We start from the raw sequence: 26,052 nt of genomic DNA, 5'->3' as shown, positions 1-26,052 counted from the left end.
GGATGCATTATGCTGTATGGGCTATGGGGTGCATTATACTGTATGGGCTATGGGGTGCATTATACTATATGGACTATGAGATGCATTATACTGTATGGGTTATGGGGTGCATTATACTGTATGGGCTATGGGGGTATATTATACTATAAGGACTATGGGGTGCATTATATTGCATAGACTAAGGGGTGCATTATACTATATGAACTATGGGGTGCATTATACTGTATGGACTATGTGGTGCATTATACTATATCTACTATGGGATGCATTATGTGTATGGGCTATGGGGTGCATTATACTATATGGACTATGGAGTGCATTATGCTGTATAGACTATAGTGTGCATTATAATGTATTGGCTGTATTCTGCACTAAAACATCCTCTTAATAAAATACCAGTGGTATATCTTGAGTTTCCACATTGCTGTAAGGATACACAGTAAAATAGGTGCAGTGAAGCATCAGTCAGAATGAAGGCAGTGCACTGACAGCTGTGTTGGGGAGCTAGAAGTTCAGCTTCTTGGTGCTGTCACAGTCAGGAGGTGTGTTTGAGGCTGAGCCGTTTAACAGACCTTAAAGCAAACTTTGAAGAGTTAGTAGTAGTGCTGGCACCAGTGACTGTGTAATCCCCACCCTTCCAGGCATGCTCAGTCACATCCCACAACCGGGGGGCTAGAACCAGATTGCTTCTGCCGTTTTCTATATAAGGGTGAAAGACAAAGGACAAGGAGACACCAAGTGACCACAAACTACCAACAGCTGATCCCAAACTCCTGTTCAGCTGGCAAAGGATTGTAAGGAAGAATTAGACACACAGGGACTGGCAGCACAAGGAGGATCTGTTGTGATCAGGAGATCTCAGCCTGGGACACACAAGAGAAGAAGGGTACAGTACAAAAGAATGCAGCCCAGATAGAGAGAAGGGCTGGGGAGGGTTGGGAGAGCCATACTAGTAACTGCACATTCTATGTAGTGTGCACACAGAATAGGAAGTGTGACAGGCTGAGTGTATGGAGCACAGATGATGTGCTGCCCTTTGTAGCCCAGCTTAGAAGAAGAAGTCACAGGACTCTGCTTGAGATTGTGTATGCATTCATCTTTACAGTAAGGATCCCCACCCAGGGTAGAAGACAAGATGAAGTGCAGCAGGACTGGCCATCTCAATGGACCATGGATCCTACTTGCAGGACTGATTCTTCAGCTTTCATGTGTTCCTCCACCAGTTGAAGCTGAGGAACCTTCATGTCAAGGAGCCTTTGACCTCTACTTCATCCTGGACAAGTGAGTATAAGGGTTGAGTTCTAGGGGATGAAGGAGTTAATGAGCTGATAGGACTGGAGCATCCTCCCTTGTGCTGAGCTCATTGTATGAGTGCTGATCTGATTTCCTCCAGCCCCAGGAGTGCATTACAGGTCAGGCAGATGTTAAATATTGGCCTCTCCAGTCACGCCATCCTCCAGCATTATACAACAGGGGTGAGGATGGCGGAGACAGATGTGTAGTGTAGGACTGATGCTGGAGGACAGCTGCCTGCAAGACCTCAAAAATCACTGTGTACTGCTAGGGATATCCTGTTCATACAGCTGCACCAAACAGAACCACAAAGTAACATTGTTTACAAGCTCTAGAGTCCGTATTTGTTATTTTGTGTCTATTCAATATTTCTAGTGATCTGTGATGGTGGAGGGAAAGTTATGTAGTTGTAGAGAGTCTGGATGGAAAAGAGTTAAAAGTGCATGGGGAGTGCAGGAGCATGGGTTTACGAAAGACTGCTCACCAGAAGGGGTTAAAAGACAGGACTTCATGAACAGAAGTTGGTTTCAGTAATAAAGCTTTGACACCGACCTCTTTGCCTTCCTCTTACAAATTCTCTTTATTCACACTTTTAACTTCAGTAGAACAGCTCTGATGACCTATTACACAAACTTCTGCACGCTGTCCAAGGCCGTACTCCATGGAGGCCTGTAAAGCTAACGTAGGAGGGGAGAGATGTTTTTTGTATTGGTATCTACTAACCCGTAGATGCATCTATTAACCCGTATCTATTGGTATCTGTATCTATTGGTAACCCATATGTATTGGTATCTATTAATCCATAGATACATTATGCCTGCATAGTATGTGAAGGTTTTTACCATGTGGAATATTTCCCTACCAAAACAAAAGTACATTTCTATGTGGGTAATACCAAATATGGCCTCCAGTACTGCTCCTGCACAATATCCAGCTTTACCACGTTCCTGAATGGGAAATCTTTCTAGTTATAATAATAACTTTTTTGCAATAATTGAAATTTAGTGTCACCCAGCGTCACCAGAGACGGAAAAGATATTAAAGCAGCTGTAATTACTATTATTATGGTTTGATAATATAGCACAATCATATTCCACTGCACTTGTCCCCATCACTGTCCCCAATGTAAATTCCCTATCAGTAGGTATTTGTAATGTGGGAGGAAACCCCCACAAACACAGGGAGAACATACAAACTCCTTGCAGATGTTGTCCTTGGTGGGATTTGAACCCAGGACCCCAGTGCTGCAAGGCTGCAGTGCTAACCACTGAGCCACCATGTTGCTGTGTGCCTGTTGCCCACTTTTAAAAAACAAACAGTATGCTCTAAATTAATCAAATACAATATATTTACCTTTTCTATAACCCACCACTTATTTCCCAACACTGTTCAAGTACTCAAGACTCTACTTCCAATTGGTTGGTTATATGACCACTGCACCCAATCACTGGGTGCAAAAATGACAACCCCATTAAGTAGCCTTATAGAACAGTCGAAGACCAGTGTATTAGTTATTGGATTGTTTTTTTCTTGTTTTCTCACATTTCATATTACAAATATTAAGAGAACAGTGTCTATATGATTCAAATTTGTAACCTATAGTTTGAAGTTTAGACTGTTTAACGTTCTGTATTAGTTTTGATGTTCTGTAAAGTGTAAAAGTTTAAACAATCCTTTCACAGGTCCCTTGGTCATGAACTAGTCATGGAGGATTTAACTACTAAGAGTCCACAAAATGTGCTATTACTACTGAAAGAAAAGACATTGTCTCTCCAGGCTTATAGGGTGTTATCCCAAGCTGAGGATATCCCTCTTTAAGGCTAGGGTCACACAACAGTAACTTCTCTCATTTGAGAGAATTGGGCCAATTATGCTAATCGCACTCTGATCAGAGTGTGATCATAGTGTGATCCGATTTTCTCAGATAATGAGAAGATGAAAAAATTGGACTGCACTTAAATGTTATCCAAGTGCAGTCCAATGTTTTCCCCTGACTCATTGACTTGTGTGGCCAAGTGCGATCCAATAATGGGCACCAACTTCGCCATTCTCTGGTCCTGTCCGAGGCTGGGCTGTGGAGTCGGAGCCCATTTTGGTGGAGTCGGAGTCGGTATAAAATGGACAGACTGCAACTCCTAAAATATATAATAACTTGGTACAGTAGTTCAATGCAGAATGTGGGAAAGCTATGAAATGTCCTATAAATGTCTGTCCTATTCTTGATCTAAGGGTCTAGACTTTTAGCTGAGATTAATCTGTGTTACGGTAAACTTATCACTTAAACATGAGCCATGAATGAAGGAGTCGCAGTTGGAGTCGGAGTCATGGAAATTGAGGAGTCGGAGTCGGAGGTTTGGCTTACCGACTCCACAGCCCTGGTTCAGATCTGTGCACTGCCCAATAGATTCCGATGTTTTGTCTGATCACTCTGAGACCGAAAATACGGTCATGTGCACGAACCCTTACAGGGATATGCCATAATAAAGCCTATTGATCCGTTTAAGTATGAATTATTTATTTGAACAGGGCAAATGATGCTTTTATGTTATTAACTGGCTAGGAAGGTCTGCTAATACTGCTGGTAACACATAACATAATAAAGGCTTTAACTCTTTACTATCCAGTGGCATGGAGGAAACAGTTTAGCCTACAAAAGAAATCAAATTGTTTGCAAGAACAACCTATCATAGATTATCAGCAGCCTACTATAATGTAAATCAGTTTTATACCACAAAGAACACAACGGTGGTAAGAGAAGGGCCAACCTTTAATTAGTCCTTGATAGTGCTGGACACATTAATGGAGTATTCCAGACTAAACAGATTATCACTCATCCACCTGATTGGTAATAAGTATTAGATTGATGTGTGCTCTATTACTGGGACCACTACTAATTGCCAGAATGGAGGATTCATGTCCCCTGTCCTCCCCTGGCTGCATTACCTGCAGCTGCATTCCACCCCTCCTTGCTGCAGTTTAGTTGCGATGGAAGAACCTGTTGAGAATACAGATCATAGGTCTTTCATTTTGGTGGTTGGTGGAGGTTCAAGTATTGGGACCCACACTGATCTAAGATACCAATCACCTGTGTGGTTTTGCAGTGGTGGCTAAACGTGTGCAGTACTTACAAAGTCTTTTACATTGAGCTTGTAACCACTGCACTAAATCTGGCTGGGATCACTCTAACAAGCTGGTAGTTCCTGATCCCAGGCAGATTCCATTCTACTGCACTCGTCTGATGCTGCAGATGCAAGGCTGCTTCATATAGTGCCATCACTGAGAGTGAACAGTTCAGGCCAGCACTGGTCCAAACTCAATCTAGCAAGAGAGCCCACCCTCAAGCTAGCAGGAGGCCTGCAAGAAGTGCACTCCTTAAAAGAAATAATGGGACGAGCTCTTTAATTTCTGCTGTAATAACAGTATATGAGATCGCCCATTAAAACCATTAGAAAAATTAAAGCGGATATCGGAATACAGTTGACTACATACATTGGATATCACAGAGACATATAAAAGGATCTGCCAAGGACTTCTATGGAAAGTAATAGTCTGTTTTCTTATGGGATCAGAAAACAGATTCGATTGATGTTTTATCTGAGTTATAATCTTACTGATTTGTGATTACCAATCCACTTTGCAAGGACAAATGTCTTTGGTATGACCAGTTGTGGTGGCTTGCTTCCATATTGGCTAATATTTGCTAAGAATTTGCTAAGAATTGCAAATGTACCAATTCTCAGTATATCAAGAAGTTCAGGTCCGCTTACCTAAAGGACTGCAATGGGCACACCTTTTTGCTCTAAGCAAGTGATTTTTTTGACTGTTTTCCAGGCTTCTAGAAATTCAAAGGAAAAAAGCTACTTTGGGACTTCCGTTTTCCTAAGAGGAAGTGCCCCTATTTATCAGACTTGTATGTCATGTCCTGTCCTGCAAGTAATACAACCCCTGGCAAAAATTATGGAATCACCGGGCTCGGAGGATGTTCATTCAGTTGTTTAATGTTGTTGAAAAAAAGCAGATCACAGACATGGCCCAAAACTAAAGTCATTTCAAATGGCAACTTTAGGGCTTTAAGAAACACTAAAAGAAATCAAGATTAAAAATGTGGTACTCAGTAAGGGTAATTTTTTCAGACCAAGCAGATGGAAAAATTCATGGAATCACTCAATTCTGAGGAAACAATTATGGAATCATGAAAAACAAACACACAAAAGAACACTCCAATACATCACTAGTATTTTGTTGCACCACCTCTGGCTTTAATAACAGCTTGCAGTCCCTGAGGCATGGACTTAATGAGTTACAAACAGTACTCTTCATCAATCTGGCTCCAACTTTCTCTGATTGCTGTTGCGAGATCAGCTTTGCAGGTTGGAGCCTTGTCATGGACCATTTTCTTCAACTTCCACCAAAGATTTTCAATTGGATTGAGATGCGGACTATTTGCAGGCCATGACATTGACCTTATGTGTCTTCTTTCAAGGACTGTTTTCACAGTTTTTGCTCTATGGCAGGATGCATTATCATCTTGAAAAATGATGTCATCATCCCCAAACATCTTTTCAATTGATGGGATAAGAAAACTGTCCAAAATATCAATGTAAACTTGGGCTTTTATTGAAGATCTAATGCAGCCATCTCCCCAGTGCCTTTACCTGACATGCAGCCCCATATCATCAATGACTGTGGAAATTTGCATGTTCTCTTCATGCAGTCATCTTTATAAATCTCATTGGAACGGCACCGAGCAAAAGCTCCAGCATCATCACCTTGCCCAATGCAGATTCGCGATTCATCACTGAATATGACTTTCCTCCAGTCATCCACAGTCCACAATTGCTTTTCTTTAGCCCATTGTAACTTTGTTTTTTTCTGTTTAGGTGTTAATGATGGCTTATCTTTAGCTTTTCTGTATGTAAATCCCATTTCCTTTAGGCGGTTTCTTACAGTTTGGTCACAGACATTAACTCCAGTTTCCTCCCATTCGTTCCTCATTTGTTTTGTTGTGCATTTCCTGTTTTGGAGACATATTGCTTTAAGTTTCCGGTCTTGACGCTTTGATGTCTTCCTTGGTCTACCAGTATGTTTGCCTTTAACAACCTTCCCATGCTGTTTGTATTTGGTCCAGATTTTAGACACAGCTGACTGTGAACAACCAACATCTTTTGCAACATTGGGTGATGATTTACCTTCTTTTAAGAGTTTGATAATCCTCTCCTTTGTTTCAATTGACATCTCTCGTGTTGGAGCCATGATTCATGTCAGTCCACTTGGTGCAACAGCTCTCCAAGGTGTGATCACTCATTTTTAGATGCAGACTAACGAGCAGATCTAATTCGATGCAGGTGTTAGTTTTGGAAATGAAAATTTACAGGGTGATTCCATAATTTTTTCCTCAGAATTGAGTGATTCCATAATTTTTTCCCTCTGCTTGGTCTGAAAAAAATTACCCTTACTGAGTACCACATTTTTAATCTTGATTTCTTTTAGTGCTTCTTAAAGCCCTAAAGTTGCCATTTGAAATGACTTTAGTTTTGTGCCATGTCTGTGATCTGCTTTTTTTCAACAACATTAAACAACTGAATGAACATCCTCCGAGCCCGGTGATTCCATAATTTTTGCCAGAGGTTGTATATCACTTTTATTACATACCTTTAATTATTATTCTGGAATAGTTCTTTTACACATAAAAATTATGATACACACACATTATTGTCTGACCCTGCTTCTATAACCTCTGCCTCTATCATTAGGTGGTGCCACACTTTGGATGGCCCTGGGTGATACAGGTGTGGTCTAGCCAAATGTATTGGCGTGGCTGGGACTTTTTCACCTAGTAAGGGAATCACTGTGTTTCTGCTAATTAGATGTAGTTAGCTCCCTGCTGTGAACTTTATTTGGTGCCACATCCTATTTAAACTCCCATCAGTTTGCTTGGAATTGTCAGTTATAAGTATTTCCTGGACATGGTCTACTTTCCTTTGATCTCCAGCTTCCTGACCTATCTTTGTTGCTGACCTAGGACTGTTTTATCCATCCATTTGCCTTATGATTCTTAGACCGTTCTCCCGGATTTGACCTCGGCAATCTCCTGATCTTGTCCCTGACTTTTTCCTTTATCTTCCATTTCTGGTTTTGATCAGGCTTGTCAACTATATTTTACCAGATCACTCCATCGGCTGGCAGCCACTCAATACACGTAATGTAGAGAACCCTGCTGTGAACCCAGATCCCTGTACAGTGATTAGACGGTGATGGCCAGGTTTCCACTGGGACCTGCTAAGCAAAGTGGCTTGAGAAAAGTCTGTCTGTGATGGCCTTATTAAGAGCTGCCATGCTTTCACGTACAGTTATTTTTAATATTAATAATGTTATTTTTTTCTTTCTTTACATTTGCTTTGTACTATGCTGAACTGTCCATTATTCTCATTTGGCTCGGTATTTGTTGTGCCTGATGGCCTTCTACCTAACAGAAGACATCAATATTTTTCAACACTGAGTAACTTTTTTTCAGTCTGACAGCAATTACCGTTGTGCTGGATTCACATTCACTGGTCTTATTCCACTCGGTTCTGCTAAACTGGTTTTAATAGTAACAGCTATATACAGATGTGACTGAGTACGTGTCTTTGGCCAGCACTCATCAAACTCCACAGTATCTTGAATATGCTTTTCAGAAATGTTGGCCCAAAACTCTGTGCACATCTCAAGTCTTGATCATTAGATAGCGAAATTTTGGTTTAACCCAGAAGATTTCCACATGTGTGGAGCACCACATTTGAGGAAATGTTTACCTCTCCAGACCACACAAATCTAGAATTAACTTTCACATAATGCAAAGTACTAATATTCTCTTAGCACAGATATCATAAAAGTCCGGAATTTTAGTGATTGCTGTTAGAGATAGTACAGAACATATTGCACTTCCATCAACAAAAACCCAAACTATGTATTAATGTTCCAGTAATTTCTGGATGAATTCCACATTGTTTGCTATTTGTAAGATGTCATGTTCACTGGGAAGCTGTTGAGCTTTAGTCAGGCTTAGGAAAATTCCAGGGCAGAAACATTTGCTCCACAACATGGGATGAGATTTACAAAGCAAAATCTGCCAGAAATACGTTGCAAAATACGCAACTGAATGAAAGGCTTCAAATTAATTTTTTGACACTTTTTATATTTACCTAGCAATGTAAGGAAGCAGGGTTTTGCGCCAGCAAAGTAACGAGGCAGTGACCCAGGCAAGTTTAGTGCAAGGAAAATAAAAAGTCTTTATCTGCCAAAAACACAAATAAAACACAGATCTTTTAGGACCAGTTCGCAGCCGGTAACGTCCGCTTCCAGTTCGGTACTGTGAGCGTCTGCACTACCGTAGGAATCTCAAGTGCGGCATCAGCATTACTCAGGTCTTTGGCATCTGCACTCCTGTAGGAATCTCGAGTGCGGTGTCAGCTTAACCCAGGTCCCTGGCACCTTCATCCCTGTAGGAACCTCGAGTGCAGTATCGGCTTTATCCAGGTCCCTGGCACCTGCACCCCTGTAGGAACCTCGAGTGCAGTATCGGCTTTATCCAGGTCCCTGGCACTGGTCTGTGTTAACCTCACACAGCCAGGCACACTCAGAACCTTCAGTTTGGCAGCACATGAACCCAAACCGAACCACACCCAGCACTTTCCTGCTGATTTAAATGTAAACCGTGACCATGGGCCACTTGCAAGACCTGGTCTGTCCCACTACCTTCCTACAGATCTTTTCAAAAATAAAAGCCCATGTCAGATTTTCTTAATCTGCTAGCTTGACCCAGTCCACACTTTCTTTTATTTTGTGCTGTATCCACAGCCAAGGCTGTGATTACAACGCCCTCCCGCAGTTTTAGTATGTGTCTAGACACATCCTGGGGGACACTTAACAACCCACGTATATGACTCCCATCACTGCCTCACAGCAGGTTTTGCTTTGTAATCTGACAGCAGCATATTACAGAGAAGGAGACCCCTTTCCCAGCGAAGTATCACTTAATTTACTACGTGCAGCAGTTGTGATAGAAACACAGTTTTCTCTGCTGTACATTTAGCAGAGCTTGGAATGTTGAGCCCTGTGCAACCCCGCCACACTACTGATTGTCAGCTTTATGTGAACAAATTATATTGACAGAAAGCTGTTAATCAGTGGTGGAGGTGGGATGGGACCAGGAGGCATGAAACACCTAGTCCTGTAGTGATAATCTCCTGCTGATAAAACAGTCATTTTATTGAAACAGCATAGCACAGCCCAATAAATGGACTAGACCGCAGGAGGTCAGTTGTCCTTTAGTAAAAAGCTTCTGTTTATTTTTTAATTATTTTTATGTATGTCCTTTCTTCTACTTGGTCAATGAAAATACGAACATTCTCTTTTTTAATCTTTTTAAAATTTGGATGATAAATATTATATTAAGTATCATGTGATCTCTCATGTTTATTGGTGACTCCACCTACCCCTTATGGAGATGGGTATATGTGAGCCCAGTATACTAACCAACTTTCAGACACCTGATGAAGGCTGGATTCAGCCAAAACTCGTTGTGTTTTTAAATAATTTTTTATTATATTTTATTCTTCTGATACTTTTTCGGATTTCATCACCCTTCATCTGGCATCTTCACCTTCATTACTATACCATGTGTTATACACATGTTGTGCTCTACCAGTTAGGCCTCATTCACACGTCCATATAAAACATATATGTGAAAAAACAGTGCCTGTGTCATCAGTGTTTTCCATCAGTGTGTCATCCCTGTGTCCGTGTTTACCATCAGTGTGTCATCCGTGTGTGCGTATTTACCATCAGTGTGGCTTCTCCTATACTGTGCAAGGTGAAAAACGTATGGCACATGGATGACACACTGATGCCATCCATGTGCTGTATGTGTTATCCACGGATCCTTAAACTTGTATTGGCCCATGTCATCCATGCTGTCAGAAAAAAAAAAGGACATGTCTCTGTGTGGTTTGCACGGACACACGGTCCATGTAAAACACAAACATGGGCACAGTCTCATGTGACATCCCTGAAAAAAACGGATACCACACGTATGGGAAACACGGACATGTGAAGGAGGCCTTACACTGTTTATCAGGGACCTAAATCCAAGTTCTTAACACTGTTCCAGGAATAAATGAGGAATCCTGCTAGTTATGGAATGGCATCCACTCATAGCTGGATCAGACTTTGTAAAACCACTTCCTAACTGAATACATAGAGGAAATAAAGTCATGGGCACCTTCCAGCAGTAAAATAAATTTCAAAGATTTTTTTTATACTATGTATTCAGTGAGGAAGTGGTTTTAGATCATCTGATCGGACAGTGAATGGGTGCTTTTCCGAGACAAAGAGGATTTCTCATTTTTTTCTTGGATAAGTAAGAATGACTTACTGTAACTTCATTCTCCTGTTGCGGTAGAGCACAACTTCTGTCTTAGGCCATATTCATACTTTCAGTATTTTGGTCAGTATTTTACATCAGTATTTGTAAGCCAAATGTCATGGCTGTGTCAGATTTGACAGACAGTCATTCTGGATCCGGCTGTAGAAGGTCGCTGTGCTCGGCCTTGCAGACACCTTCTTGATCCTTTCATCCTCCCTCCCTCTCTAGGACCCAGCGGTGATCTCCACCTTCTGCTGCTAGTTGACACACCTTTGTTGGATCTTTAAATAAACCCAGTTTCTCCAGAGACTTGCTGGTGATAGAGTAAATTCCTCTGTTCAAGTCTGAATTCTAGTAGTCGGCTAGATTCTCCTTGGAGTTCCTTTGTGGATTGTAGTGATCATCTCTCTGGTTTCTTCTCAAAGCTAAGTGTATCCCCTTGTATCTTTCCCTTGTTTGTCTTTAGTTGCTGTGGAGTTGACTAGTGCTCACCCCTCCCCCCTCCCCCTACCTAGCTAGGGCCTAGCTCTAGGGTCAGCCAGGGCTAAGGTATACTGCTCGGCGATAGGTGCGGAACTTATTTAGGGATGATAGGGAAGTCAGGGAGTTGTTAGATCTGCTTAGGGTTCTCCATTCCTCCTTCCCCCGGTTGCTGGGCTTTCCCCCTTTTCCCATTGTCATACGCTGGGTTTTTCCCATACCTAGCATGACACCAAAACCAGAAGTGGGTGTAAACTACAGAAGTGGTGTCCGTGTTTCTATTATACTTTTTCTTTGATTGTTCCACTCCTGATTTTGGCTGACAAATATTGAGGAAAAATGCTGACCAAAATACTGCTGTGTAAATGTGACCTTACTAGAAAAAAACACTTTCCTTACTGTTACCGCACCTTGTTTTAATAGTATTCATGCCTGTTGTTTAATACTAAAGTTTATTTTTCTACTAATTGTGTTTCTTAGATAGATACAGTATATACTGGAATTTGGAAGAAAAATGGGGGTTCGTCTTATTGTCCGAATGTAGCTTATCGGGGGGGGGGTGGTGACACTGAAGCTGGGTCACAGGAGGTAGGATCGCTGCTGCAGGAAGCCGACGGCAGGAGTGGGGCGATGCTGCAGGCCCTAGGCTGGGTGAGGGGGTGTCCTGGCGGTGCGAGGCAAGAGCCATTGGTCTCCCGGCGGTGGGCTTCAGAAAAATGTCGGCGGTGTGAGGCAGGAGCCATTGATCTCCCGGCGGTGGGCTTCAGGAAAATGGTGCTGGTGCATGTGAAGGTTTAGATCTCGACTCAATGACGAGCCGAGATCTTAATCTGCGCATGCGCCAACGACATTTTCCTGAAGCCCACCGTGATCAGTGTGCGCAGTGGGGGCTCCGCTCCTGCCGATATTTTCCTGAAGCCCACCACTGGGAGATCAATGGCTCCTACCTCACACCACCGGGACATCCCCTCCTCCCAGTCCAGGGCCTGCAGCATCACCCCACTCCTGCAGAGGCGACCCTGCTTCTGCCTCCTGTGAACCCACTCTACCATCACCTCCCTCCCTGTAAGCTACATTCGGAGTGTAAGACGTACCCCCATTTTCACATAAAAAATTACTTTTTCCTATTTTTCTCCTCTAAATTTGGGGTATGTCTTATGGTCTAATGCATCTTATAGTCCGAAAACCAGGCATGTACCTTATTTTCATAGCCTGGCACTTCCATATCATAGCTCTGTGTCCTGTGCATTTTCATGCTTATTGCAAGTGTTAGCAGCATGAGCAGACACATAACCAAACAGCGGCAGAGGAGAACTTCCTGCTTGCTTCTGCGCACTCTTGATGCTTCCATTTGTTTCATGTGTCACAAGGCAAACTTCCATAGCAGATACAGATAACCATTTATCTATGCCTACTAAAGTCTTCACCAGATGTAGGAGATGGCCTTAATTATTAGATATAGCGAATAATGGGGATCTTCACAGCTGCATATTTAAAAGCATTATGTTAAATATGCACAATTTGAAATGTTCTAGCAAAAGGCATTGTTTGTAATAGCAAGAAAATCCCATTTAAAGAGAATCTGTCAGCAAGTTTTTGTTATGTAACCTGACGTCAGCATGATGTAGGCAAAGAGACCCTGATTCCAGCAATGTATTACTTAGTTTACTGGGTGTAGCAGTTACGATAGAGTCATGTGTTTTCTGTGCTTTCTCCTGCTGATAGAACAATGATTGTATTGACACAACAAAGGACAGCCCAGTAAGTGATACAGTACGTCCCTGGAATCAGGGTTTCTTCCTCTGTTTTACTGCTTCCAGATTACATAACAAAAAACTGCTGACAGATTCCCCTTAATAAATTATCTATTACATAGGAACACAATTCAGCACTGTCTGACATCTATATTAACTTACTTCTTTGCTTCTTATTTTAAGGTCGGGGAGTGTGGCAAATAACTGGCAAGAAATCTACAACTTTGTGGAGACCCTTACAGAAAGATTTGTGAGGTAAAGTTAAGGTTGATCTGTCATGTCTGTAAAAAGATTGTGTGCTTGTGAGGCAAAATTAGAAAACACTTACTGTATATACTCGAGTATAAGCCGACCTGAAAATAAGCAGAGGCACCTAATTTTACCACAAAAAACGTATTGACTCGAGTATGATTATGCCTAGGGTGGTAAATGCAGCAGCTACTGGTAAATTTCCCCATCCTGGTAAGCATTGCCCACTCATCCCCAATCCTGGTATGCATGGCCCCCTCATCCCCAATCCTGGTATGCATGGCCCCCTCATCCCCAATCCTAGTTTGCATGGCCCCTTCATCCCCAATACTGGTATGCATGGTCTCCTCATCCCCAATCCTGGTATGCATGGCCCCCTCATCAATCCTGGTATGAATTACCCCCCTATCCTGATATGCATGGCCTCCTCATCCCCAAACCTGGTGTTAGGCGTCGGTCTGTTGCTGGATTCGAAATGGGTCCAGAGACTGCTGTGGTCTCCCATTTCAGTCCAGATGGGGCTGATGCTGCTCAGCATCATCGTCAGCCCCAACGCCTAGCTGGTCCACGAGATGTACAGATTTTCTCCCAGGTATTTGTGCCTAGCAATGTTAAGCATAGGTTGCGGAGGGAGACAGGGCTTTTGGAGTCTAAGTCCAGGATTCGCCACACTGAGCATGCCCGTGACCTGGCGGATCGAGATTGGTGGTTTGGCACCCACCTGACCCGGTGACCTGGCACCGCCTGATTGGTCCACGGGTGGCGTCACCAATGGCGCGTCGGTGGGCAGGGTTTTGTCTTTAAAAGGCCAGCCCACAAACATGGCGGCGCGCTCTGTTCATTGAGCAGTGATGCTGATGTGTGGATGACTATGTTCCACGTAGCTTCCATAGGCAGGTGTAGTGGAAATAGGCAGGCTAGTGGAAATAGGCAGGTAGCTCCGTCTTGCAGTCTGGCTCTGCCATAGGGGTCGCCTAACACCCCGAGCAGCCTGCAGACGTCCTGTCCACGGCTATTGCCTGTCAGCCACGTGGAGTAACACCCTGCAGTCCAGTAGCACGCAGGCTGTTGGCACGTGTACCCGGCGGTGTAGTCACACACGCATCCTAGTGCCGCCACTGTAGTCCCTGTGCTGTAACAGGACTACAGATCGTTTTTTCCGCCTATCTCTCGTGCTGCTAACGGAGATAGAGCGAATTGCTATACCCTTTCCAGTGTGCAGAAACACAGAAGGGTTTAACATTTAAGTTGGTTTCTTTCCTTTCCACCCGGAAAGTGTTCGGCAGCAGTCCACCAGGCTGCATCGCGGACCCCGGGGTCGGTTGCGTTCCATTATATTAAAGTTGTTTGCAACCGCCCTCCTAACACCTGGTATGCATGGCCCCCTCATCACCAATCCCGGTATGCATGGCCCCCTCATCCCCAATCCTGGTATGCATGGCCCCTCTATCCTGATATACATAGCCTCCCCATCACTGTACACATGAAAAAAATAAACACTTCTACTCACCTTCCTTCCCTCTGCTCTAGCGCTGCATCCTGTTCTGCCAACAGCTCACCTCAGCATCTGAGTAGCGCATGACATCACTGCCATGTGCCCTCAGACGCTGAAGTGAGATGCTGGGATATTCACTCCTCTCCACGCCGGGACTATGGGCGTGTAGAGGAGTGAATATGCATTTTCTTTAAAGCGCGCAGTGTCAGCAGCTGAAAAAGTCAGCTTATACTCGAGTATATAAGGTAATTATTTATTTTTAGCTGTGTTGTTTCAACTTTTATTTTGCAAAACAAAACAGTTCAAACTGATGTTACAATTTTTTTATGATTGGCTCTTCAGAGAGGAAGAGGACTAGAACTCTAATGCCACCTACAGGAAGTAGCAATCCTAAAAGTCAATATCGACTCTCTAATGAGCCTTGTCACATCACTTAGGATAAGAGCCAAAACCAAAATCTCAATTTTCAATGTTTCCTTACCAATGCAATGCTCACATTACATCCAGGGATTCCTTTGATACATGACTCCAATAACAGAGAATATGGGACCTGATTGATGAAGGTGTCACAATATTTTAGCTTAACTCGAAGTTGTGCAAAAATGTTGTGACTTTTGTTGTTACTATCCAAAAAGGGAGAAGCTAGGTTGGGACGGGGTGTGATGAATCCCATCCAGAAAATTCTTCAAAATGTATGCCATAAATTAAGTCAGAATTGTACTTCAATCCCTGACTGGAGTAACATTTCTGATGGTGGCGCATGGCACTTGAAGGTGTGCCTAATTCATTTAGAGGCATGTGCATCTTACTTCATTAAAACTAGAGTTCAAAATGCCAATCCTAATGAATCCGGCTCTAGATGTCTTTAAGAGAAATAGATCCACTTAAAAGAAAACATTTAAAAGGCTTTTAATCCAGTCCAAATTTGCAAAAAATTATCTGTTTTAGCCCAATAGCTTTTAAGGGAATAGAAGAAATATTTTTTGGTGTAGAGCAGTATTACACAATGCGTATAATTCCCCCAAAGCTAACTACTGATAGGACATAGAGAACTGCTTCTGACCACCATTTTAGTAGGACAGATGGAAATCATGGACTGACCATTGGGAAAGTTAATAAGCTAAAAGCCTTCTTTTATCAATATTGTTTCAGTGCACTTTGCTTAATTAAGCAGTACATAAAATAAATTACAACATTTCCTATATTTGTATCAGAAAAGTATGCTTCTTTTTCAACTATCAGACACTGTCCCCCATCCACTGCTATATATACTGTAATCCTCCATGGCACTACTGCTTCTGTCTTCGTGGTATACAGAGACCGGAGTGCAGGAATCTCAATGATTAGCTCAGAGATAACTGAAAATTAGAAATATATCTGATGGAGGATAGAAGTCATATAATGGCCAATAATATTGTTATTTACCATGTACACATGACAGCTTATTTTAAAAAGTCACCTGAAAATAACAGGATAGCCATAGACTTTAGCTGTTTGATAGTAATCTTTTTAGCCTCCACATCTATACAAATGAACACTCCACTGAGTAAGCCGAGAGAAAGCAAAATACTAGATCTTTCTCAAGAGAAGCCAACATTAGATGGTTGACTGGTGTACCCAAATTTGGAGAATTTGGATGACTTACCTCTAATGTGTCTGTGGACCTTTAACCCCTTTACCCCCAAAGGTGGTTTGCACGTTAATGACCCAGCAAATTTTTACAATTCTGACCACTGTCACTTTATGAGGTAATACCTCTGGAACGCTTCAACGGATCCCCCTGATTCTGAGACTGTTTTTTCGTGACATATTGTACTTCATGATAGTGGTAAAATTTATTCGATATCACTTGCGTTTATTTGTGAAAAAATCGGAAATTTGGCAAAAATGTTGACAATTTCAAACTTTGAATTTTCATGCACTTAAATCAGAGAGATATCTCACAAAAAAGAGTTAATAAATAACATTTCCCACATGTCTACTTTACATCAGCACAATTTTAGAACCAAATTTTTTTTTTTGTTAGGAAGCTATAAGGGTTAAAAGTTGACCAGCGATTTCTCATTTTTCCAACAAAATTTACAAAACCATTTTTTAGGGACCACATCACATTTGAAGTTAGTTTGAGGGGCCTTTATGACAGAAAATACCCAAAAGTGACACCATTCTAAAAACTGCACCCCTCTAGGTGCTCAAAACCACATTCAATACATTTATGAACCCTTCAGGTGCTTCACAAGAATTTTTGGAATGTGGAAGAAAAAAATGAACATTTAACTTTTTTTTCACAAAAATGTTACTTTAGACCCCAATTTTTTATTTTCGCAAGGGTAACAGGAAAAAAGGTTCCCAAAATTTGTTGTGTAATTTCTTCTGAACACGCCAATACTCCATATGTGGGGGAAAACCACTGTTCGGGCACACGGCAGGGCTCGGAAGGGAAGGAGCGCCATTTGACTTTTTGAATGTAAAATTTGCTTGAATAATTAGCGGACGCCGTGTTGCGTTTGGGGAGCGCCTGGTGTGCCTAAACAGTGGAAACCTCCCACAAGTGACCCCATTTTGGAAACTAGACCCATCAAGGATTTTATCAAGGGGTTTATAACATAAGTTTATAACATTGAGCCATAAAAATAACATTTTCACATTTTTTCCACAAAAATGTTTTTCAGCCTCCAATTTTGCATTTTCATAAGGGTAATAGGAGAAATTGCACCATACCTTTTGTTGTGCAATTTCTCCTGAGTGAGCCGATACCCCATATGTGGGGGAAAACCACTGTTTGGGCGTACGGCAAGGTTCGGAAGGGAAGGAGCGCCATTTGACTTTTTGAATGTAAAATTTGCTTGAATAATTAGCAGACGCCATGTTGCATTTGGGAGCCCCTGATGTGCCTAAACAGTGGAAACCCCACACAAGTGACCCTCCTCAGGGAACTTATCTAGATGTGTGGTGAGCACCCTGAACCCCCAGGTGCTTCACAGAAGTTTATAACATGGAGCCGTGAAAATAAAAAATCAAACTTTTTTCACAAAAATGATCTCTTAGCCTCAAATTTTTTATTTTCACAAGAGTAAGAGGAGAAAATGGACCCCAAAAACTTTTGTGCAGTTTCTCCTGAGTAAGCTGACACCCCATATGTAGGGAAAAACCACTGCTTGGGCGCACGGCAGGGTTCAATGGGAAGGAGCACTGTGTGACTTTTTGAATGCAAAATTGGCTGGAATCGAGAGTGGACACCATGTCGTGTTTGGAGAGCCCCTGATGCACCTAAACAGTGGAAACCCCCCACAAGTAACCCCATTTTGGAAACTAGACCCCTCAAGGATTTTATCAAGGGGTATAGTGAACATTTTGAACCCAGAGGTACGACACAGAATTTGATAACATTAGGTCATCCTATTGAATAAGTTGTCATTAGTCTTGAGCGCAAGTGCTCGCTACTTACGTTTGCATTGGGTACTCAAGTATGCACCAAGTATCGCGGGTGCTCGAGTGACATGCTCGAGTCCTCGCCCCGCATGTTTCACGGTTGTTAGACACCCAAAAGAAACCATGCAGGGATCACTCGTGCATGGCCGGCAATCCCCGCAAGGTTTTCTTGGCCACAAAGCATATGGGGTGGAGACTCGAGCTTGTCATTCGAGCACCTGCGATACTGGGTGCATACCCAATGCAAACTCAATAGCGAGCACTTGCGCTCAACACTAGATGCCATATCGCCATCATTTTTTTTTTCTTTACTTTTGAAATAATCCAAACCTCAACACAACCCTAAGCCTAGCACTACCCTAACAATAGAGTTTATTTTTTACGCCGTTCCTCGTGCGGTATAAGTTATTTAACAACTTTATTTTTCGAGTCTGTGTGATTACAGCGATGCCAGATCCATATTGGGTTTTTATGTTTGGCAGCTGTAACACACTAAAAGATGTTTTTTTTTAAAAAGACTAGGCTTTGCAGTCATTTTTCCATATTTCAGCCGACAGAGTCATGTAAGGGCTTGCTTTTTGCGGGACAAGTTGACAATTTTATTGGTACCATTTTCGGGCATGTGACATTTTTTATCGCTATGTATTACGATTTTTGGGAGGCAGAATAAACAAAAACCAACAATTCTGGAATTTTTTTTTTTTTTTTAATGCCGTTCCGCGTGTAGTAAAATTGATAAGGCAGCTTTATTCTTCGGGTCAGTACGTTTACAGTGGTACCACATTTATATAGTTTTTTATGTTTTGGCTCTTTTACACAATAAAAACTATTTTATAGAAAAAATGTTTTTTTTGTATAGCCTTAGTCTGAGAGCTATAACACTCTTTTTTTCCGGCTGATGGAGCTGTATGGCAGCTTGTTTTTGTGGGACATGATGATGTTTTCAGCGGTACCATTTTTATTTACATTCGTCTTTTTGATTGCGTTTTATTCAATTTTTTGTTTGGCGGTATGATGATAAAGCATAATTTTTTTGCTTTGTTTTTTGTTAATTTTATTAGCCGTGTTCACTAAAAGGGTTAACTAGTAGGACAGTTTTATAGGTCAGGTCGTTCTGGACGCAGCGATACCCAACGTGTACTTTTATTGTTTTTTTTTTTCATAATATTTATTTATGGGTACAGTATATATATATTTTTTTGGATTATTTTTTCATTTTTTTTAAAAAAATATATTTTTACAATTTTTGTTTTCTTCACTTTCTGACACTTTTTTTTTACTTTTACGCTTTGTCCAACTATGGGACTTTCACTTTATGCAGGCTGATGGCTTGTATAGCATACAGATTACAGATGCAACAGCATCTCTATGCTATACATGACGATATCAGGTCACCATGACAACTACCGGCACAGACAGCGCGGGATGTCGGAGACAAGGTAAGAGGCTGCTCCCCTTGCTCCCAGAATGCTGTGATCGATCGCAGCATTTCGGGGTTTAATGTGCCGGAAGCGCTCCTGGCACATAGCACCGGGTGTCAGCTGTGAGAATTAGCTGACCCCCGGCAATTGCCCCGCGCAGCTTGTGTGCGAGCGCGATGGCATTGCACGTAATAGTACGTACCTGGTTCAATAGGCCCAGGGCACAAGGACTTACTGTTACTGACAATATCAGAAAGGGGTTAAACTCGTCTGAGCCTTACATTCTTATATCTTTCTTTTTTTAACAGCATCAATCTAGGGCTTTCTTTTGCCTTTTCTATATACTAGCGACTCTTCCAAAGAAGGTTTCTGGCTGTCTCTCTTTATCTTTTCCAATTTCTTGTATTAGTGTTCATTCCACATGTAGTTGTAAGTTTTAGTTGATATGGTTGGTCTGAAATATTGTGCATCTACAAGATAAGTTGCATTGTAGTTGTGTAATTCTTGCAAAAATGGCAGAATAGTGTTCCATAAAAAATACTTGTATCATGACTTACTTTGGGGATTTGATCCAGTGACCTGTTGCTGTATGGACGATTCCCCTGTCTGCTGAGCTATTGCGCTTTCTTCCCTGTTCAAATGCTGATGGTTTCAATTGTCTTTGTTTTTTTTTCTTGGTTTGCTCCTCTCCAGGTGTTTCTCATTTTCTTGTTTTGGTTTTCCCTATCACATTCTGCGTGGGGTTTTATAAGTTCACCCTTCACTGCACTTCCTTGCTGGCTATACCTCTTTGTGGATGTGTGTTCAGGAGTTCCAGCCCTTCCGCTAAGGAGTGTACATTTGCTTGGTAAATTCCAGTTGTATTCCTGAAGTGAGTTTGTTTGCTTTCCTTCCCAGCACCTTTTTGCTTTCTCCCCTGTTAGGTTATACTTGTTCCTCCTATTTTTGGTCCTCCTTAGCTTTCCCTCTCTACCCTATATGAGCATGTTTTAGTTCTCACCCTGGGTTCCTGTATCTTACTTGTTAGCAGTGTGTTGTGGCCTCCCCTTTGGTTCCTTAGGAGGTACGAGAAATCCCTCAATGGCTTTCTTTTTAGAGAGTCAGGTCCGAGGTGGTGTTTTTAGTTGTGCGTCTATGGCCTTCCTAGTCTGTATAGGGACCAATTTGGTGTAGGTGCAGCATCTCCCTTTGGTAGAACTCCCTTTTTTCCTTGACCTGTGTGTCAGTGTGTACACATTCATAACAACTTGATTTTTATTTTTATCTCTTCTTAAACAGTGCGTTAAAAATATTTACAGAGTCAGTATGGAGAAAAAACATCTGGGACTGACACGATTCTGACCATACAGTCCTTACTCATAGCCCATAATCAGCTTTGTGGTTGTGTCATGCTTTCAGTTGTTGCATCATGTTGTACCTATTAGCAAATCTTATTAGTAAACATGTCAAATTACCTATTCCACATTTGTATTCTTCTTCTTTCTTCTTGTAACAACTAAAGACAAATTAAAATGTCATTCTTATGACATACGGAGCTATTAATCAAGTTGTTAGTCAGTCAATTCTTGTTTTGTTTTTTTTTAAATTTATTTCTACATTTAAAAACCTTTGAGCAAATCCTTACATGACCCTATGTGTGACCAGTGATGAGTAAACAGCATTCCTTTAGAACTGGATCATCATAGAACATTAGAAATGAATGTACAGTTTTTTTCCTGTTTCCCTCAGTCTCGGGCATAAGAGCAGGGTAAGGACAAAGGATGGTTAGTTGGAAAATCTGCATTTTATGAAAAAGGCTGAAGTTTTAGAGCTGACATATGAAAGCCACTATTCAGCTCATTGTACAAATGGAAAATAGTACAATGAATATGTGCATTTCCATGCTTTCTTATATATTGTATATGACTTAAATTGACAGAGAAACATGCAAAATAGTAACATACAGTGGGGAAAATAAGTATTTGATACAATGCCGATTTTGCAAGATTCCCCACCTACAAAGAATAGAGAGGTCTGTAATTTTGTGAGAGATATAATCTAAATAAAAAACAGAAAATCACATTGTATGATTTTTAAATAATTAAATTGCATTTTATTGCAAGAAATAAGTATTTGATCACCTACCAACCAGTAAGAATTCTGGCTCTCACAGACCTGTTAGTTTTTCTTTAAGAAGCCCTCCTACTCTGCACTCATTACCTGTATTAATTGTACCTGTTTGAACTCATTACCTGTATAAAAGACACCTGTCCACACACTCAATGAATCACACTCTAACCTCTCCAACATGGCTAAGACCAAAGAGCTGTCTAAGGACACCAGGGACAAAATTGTAGACCTGAACAAGGGTAGGATGGGCTACAGGACAATATGCAAGCAGCATGTTGAGAAGGCTACAACCGTTGGCACAATTATAAGAAATTGGAAAAAACACACGATGACTGTAAATCTTCCTCGGTCTGGGGCTCCATGCAAGATCTCACATCATGGGGTAATGATGATTCTGAGAAAGGTCAGAAATCAGCCCAGAATTACAAGGAAGGACCTGGTCAATGACCTGAAGAGAGCTGGGACCACAGTCTCAAACATTACTGTTAGTAACACACTACGCTGTCATGGATTAAAATCCTGAAGGGCACGCAAGGTCCTCCTGACCATTCCAGCACATGTCCAGATCCTGTTGAAGTTCGCCAGAGACCATCTGGATGATCCAGAGAAGACATGGGAGAAGGTCATGTGTTCAGATGAGACCAAGATAGAACTTTTTGGTATCAACTCCACTCGCCGTGTTTGGAGGAAGAAGAAGGATGAATACAGCCTTAAGAACACCATCCAACCGTGAAGCATGGTAGAGAAAACATCATACTTTATGGGTACTCTATTGCAAAAGGGACACGACAACTGCACCATATTGAAGGGAGAATAAATAGGGTCATGTATTGCGAGATTTTGGCCAACAACCTCCTTCCCTCAGTAAGAGCATTGAAGAAGGTCATGGCTGAGTCTTTCAGCATGACAATGACCTGAAACACACAATCAGGGCAGCTAAGGAGTGGCTCCATAAGAAGCATTCCAAGGTCCTGGAGTGGCTTTGTCAGTCACTGACCAGAATCCAATAGAAAATATTTGGAGGGAGCTGAAACTCAATGTTGCACAGTGACAGCCACAAAACCTGAAAGATCTGGAGAAGATCTGTATGGAGGAGTGGGCCAAAATCCCTGCTGCAGTGTGTGCAAACTTGGTCAAGAACTACAGGAAATGTATGAAATTCTTATATTCCACACTGTATGCTGCACATGTCTATAAAGTTGGGGTAGCAATGGATGTAGAAAATCTATAATTATTACAAATTTTGCACAATATTAGCATTTCTTTTATATGGTGATTATACTCTTATAGACAATTTTAAACAGATTTTATTATTGTGCTGATACTACCATTTCACTTATTTGACCTATATATTTCAGTGCGGAAACTCTACTCATGTGCTTCAGTCTTGCTTTAAGTCTAATAATCAGAATTTAGACATTTTGTGGCTAACAAAAAACATTTTCATGTCAGTTTTTCTCAGCTTCGGCCAAAATGGGTGAACCTGAGGCAGGGCAGGACGTTACACCTCAGCTCGTCTAATTCATGACGAGCTGTGGCATTCCTAATGCCAGAAATCTTACTCCAGTCAGAAACTAGAGTACTATTTCTATTGTGACACACGCCACTCATCAGATGCTCCAGAGTCATGAATCACGAGCGTCTGATTCTACCACACCCCCTCATCAAGACCAGAGAGAATATTGCCAATCTTGATGAATCAGTACCATGATCTCTTCCATCTGTCTTCACTTTTACGCTAACTTACATTTGATGGGGTAAGAAAGAAGTGGAGGACAGATGGATTGGCTGAAGATCAAGCTCAGGAGTTGGTAGTCTCTAACCATAGACTATAGAGGGTTTTCTTGCTGTGCGTCACAGTGAAGATGCATAAATGTATAAAGGAACTATAGAAGCAAAACATTAGGAACATTTTATTGAAACCTATTTGAAAATTTTTTCATAATTAATTTTACATTACTTTGGATAATTATAAAATGGTTAATACAATAGTTAAATAACACGGCAACACAGATTTTTCCCATGATCATACAAATCCTGGCTGTCTTATTTGGCCATATATTTGGCCATAACCATCATTCACATTCCAACTATTTTTTTTTTTAGTGTTTATTCCATAATTCTAAAAACAAGTGATACAATAAGCTATGAGTCAAGCTTAGGAATAAATTGAACGGTATAGGGAATAAAAAAATAATTATTGTATATCAGCCCTTCATCTACAGAACATTTAAAGGAGGATCATGTTTAACTGTGACATTAACAAACCTTCAGGATTGCTGATATAAATACCATTCATGTTCTCAAAAATATATTCCAGTAAAAAGCAATAAAGATTTAATAAAATAATGAGCACTAGCGTTGTAATTACAAAGGACTATTGAGTATTCCTTTTGTTTGTGATTAGTTAATTACTGGTTCACTAATGATGATTGAATCATATCATACCTCTATGGGCAAAATAATCATATGTTCATTAAACGTCTGTTTTCCATATTCATTCACTTAATTGCCAAACAGGTAATTGCAAAGAATAAAAGCAGATGTAATGTAATCCAATTTTAATTGGGAGAGCTTGTTGTTAGCAGATAAGAAATTAGATATATTACTATAATTATTTAACCTTGTACTGTTTCCACTCCAAGAACAACAGTAAGATCAGAGCATGGCAAAGTTCAATAAAGGGTTCCGGCACGCTTCACAGTAAAAACAGTTAAAATACAAGATTTTCTGCATCAATGATCTTTAAGATTAAGTGCCCACAAAGAGTTTTTGGTGAGTTTTTTGATTCTACGTAATTTTAAAACATCGAAACCTCCCCAAATATTCATCGTGGGAACGTAGCCTAATGCAGAATTCACATCTTCTGGAATTCTCCTTCGTCACACTTCCAATATCTGTGTATTCTTTTAAAGATGTTGGTATAAGTCGTGCTAAGACCAGTAGTTTCACAAGCAATCAACGCCAACAATAACCTTCATGAGTTTCCCTTAAAGAAGAAGACATATAGAGCAGCGCTACCGGACAATTAGCTTCCAATTGTGATTTATTATTACACTCATAAAAGCAAATGAGTAAAACTACATAAAAAGTAACTTATTTTTTGGCCTATAAGATGCACCCTAAATTTTGGGGTGGAATATAGAAAAAAAATATTTTTATAAGATGGGGGTCCATCTTATAGTCTTAATAGGTACAGTATCTTACCTGGTGGGCGGTGCAGCGAGGGTCACAGGAGGCAGGGTCCTTCAGGAATCCGGTGCTCCAGCAGCGGGGAGTTGCGGTGGAGCAGGATCGCAGGACCCTCCGTTCCCTCCCTCAGGATCTTGGCGGCTGCAGTAGAAGGGATGGCTGGGGGCCGGTGCCTGTCTGGATGCCAGGGGCCTGGCTGCATGCTGCCGAGGCTTGCCTGGGGACCCGGACTGGGACTGGATGTGGGCAGTGTCTGGCTGCGGGCTGGTGAGCGGCGCAGGTTTCCGGTGTGCGTGGCCAACTTCCTGAAGCTGTGATCTACAGGAAAATGGCCGTCCGAGCTACAAGTCAGCGCATGCGCCAGCTCGAGCAGCCATTTTCCTGTGGATCACAGCTTCAGGAAGATGGCTGCGTGCACACCGGAAACCTGTGCCGCTCACTGGGCTTGGCTCGCAGCCAGACACTACCCGCATCCAGTCCAACCCGCGCCGGCCCCCAGCCAGACACCCGTAGTATCTCACCTCCTCCTCCTTTGCTGCCGCCACCGCCAACACCACCACCACTGCCGGGTTCTTGAAGGAGGCAGGCTCCGCGATCACACTCCACCACCACCGCAGGTATGCAACGTTTGGACCATAAGACGCACCCCCCATTTTCCTCCCAAATTTAGGGGGGGGAAAGTGCGTCTTATGGTCTGAAAAATACGGTATTTCAAATACGCGGCAACGCCAGCTCTGCCTCAAAGTTAAAAAAAAACAATTGGAAGCTAATTGTCTGGCAGTACTGCTCTGTGTCTCATAATTTTATAAGGAAAAGTTGTGACAGTATTGTTGGCGGTGTTTGCTTATGGAACTACTGATCCTAGCAGGACTGAGGAACAACATCATTGTTTGAATCCACTGATCCTGAAAGTGTGACAAAGAGAGAGGATTCTGGATGATGTGGATTCTTTTCTGAAGATTGTTGATGCGATAAAGTTGTATTTTATCAAAATTAGAAATCCATTTATGCTAGAACTGTCGAAAAAAGACATGGACCACACATCCAAAAATCATACATTGATCTAATGCTGCCAAGCAAAAATTTGCAAAACTGAACATGAGGTTCTTAGTTTAACATTTTGATCAGACGTATGACGCCCACTGTCACTTTACACGGCGAACCTCTCAGTGGGTCCTAACTTTTTATTGCCTTAAAGGTGCGACACCGTGCGCTAACCAC

General features: G+C 41.6%; 1 protein-coding gene across 1 annotated transcript in view; it reads left to right on the top strand.

Moving 5' to 3' along the window:
• The first annotated feature begins 568 nt into the window (after nt 1–568).
• The window catches only part of ANTXR2 (ANTXR cell adhesion molecule 2), a 260,993-nt gene continuing 235,509 nt past the window's right edge, over nt 569–26,052 (top strand). The window contains exons 1-3 of the mRNA XM_073637003.1: nt 569–886; nt 1,106–1,281; nt 13,117–13,188. Of these exons, the coding sequence (XP_073493104.1) occupies nt 1,136–1,281; nt 13,117–13,188 (218 nt within the window). The 5' untranslated portion in view covers nt 569–886; nt 1,106–1,135. The remainder of the gene's footprint in view (nt 887–1,105; nt 1,282–13,116; nt 13,189–26,052) is intronic.

Source organism: Phyllobates terribilis, unplaced genomic scaffold (assembly GCF_046119375.1).
Source record: "Phyllobates terribilis strain yellow unplaced genomic scaffold, ASM4611937v1 Scaffold_1__5_contigs__length_1240528914, whole genome shotgun sequence".
NCBI classification, from domain to species: domain Eukaryota; kingdom Metazoa; phylum Chordata; class Amphibia; order Anura; family Dendrobatidae; genus Phyllobates; species Phyllobates terribilis.
This window is presented reverse-complemented; position numbering and strand designations above follow the sequence as displayed.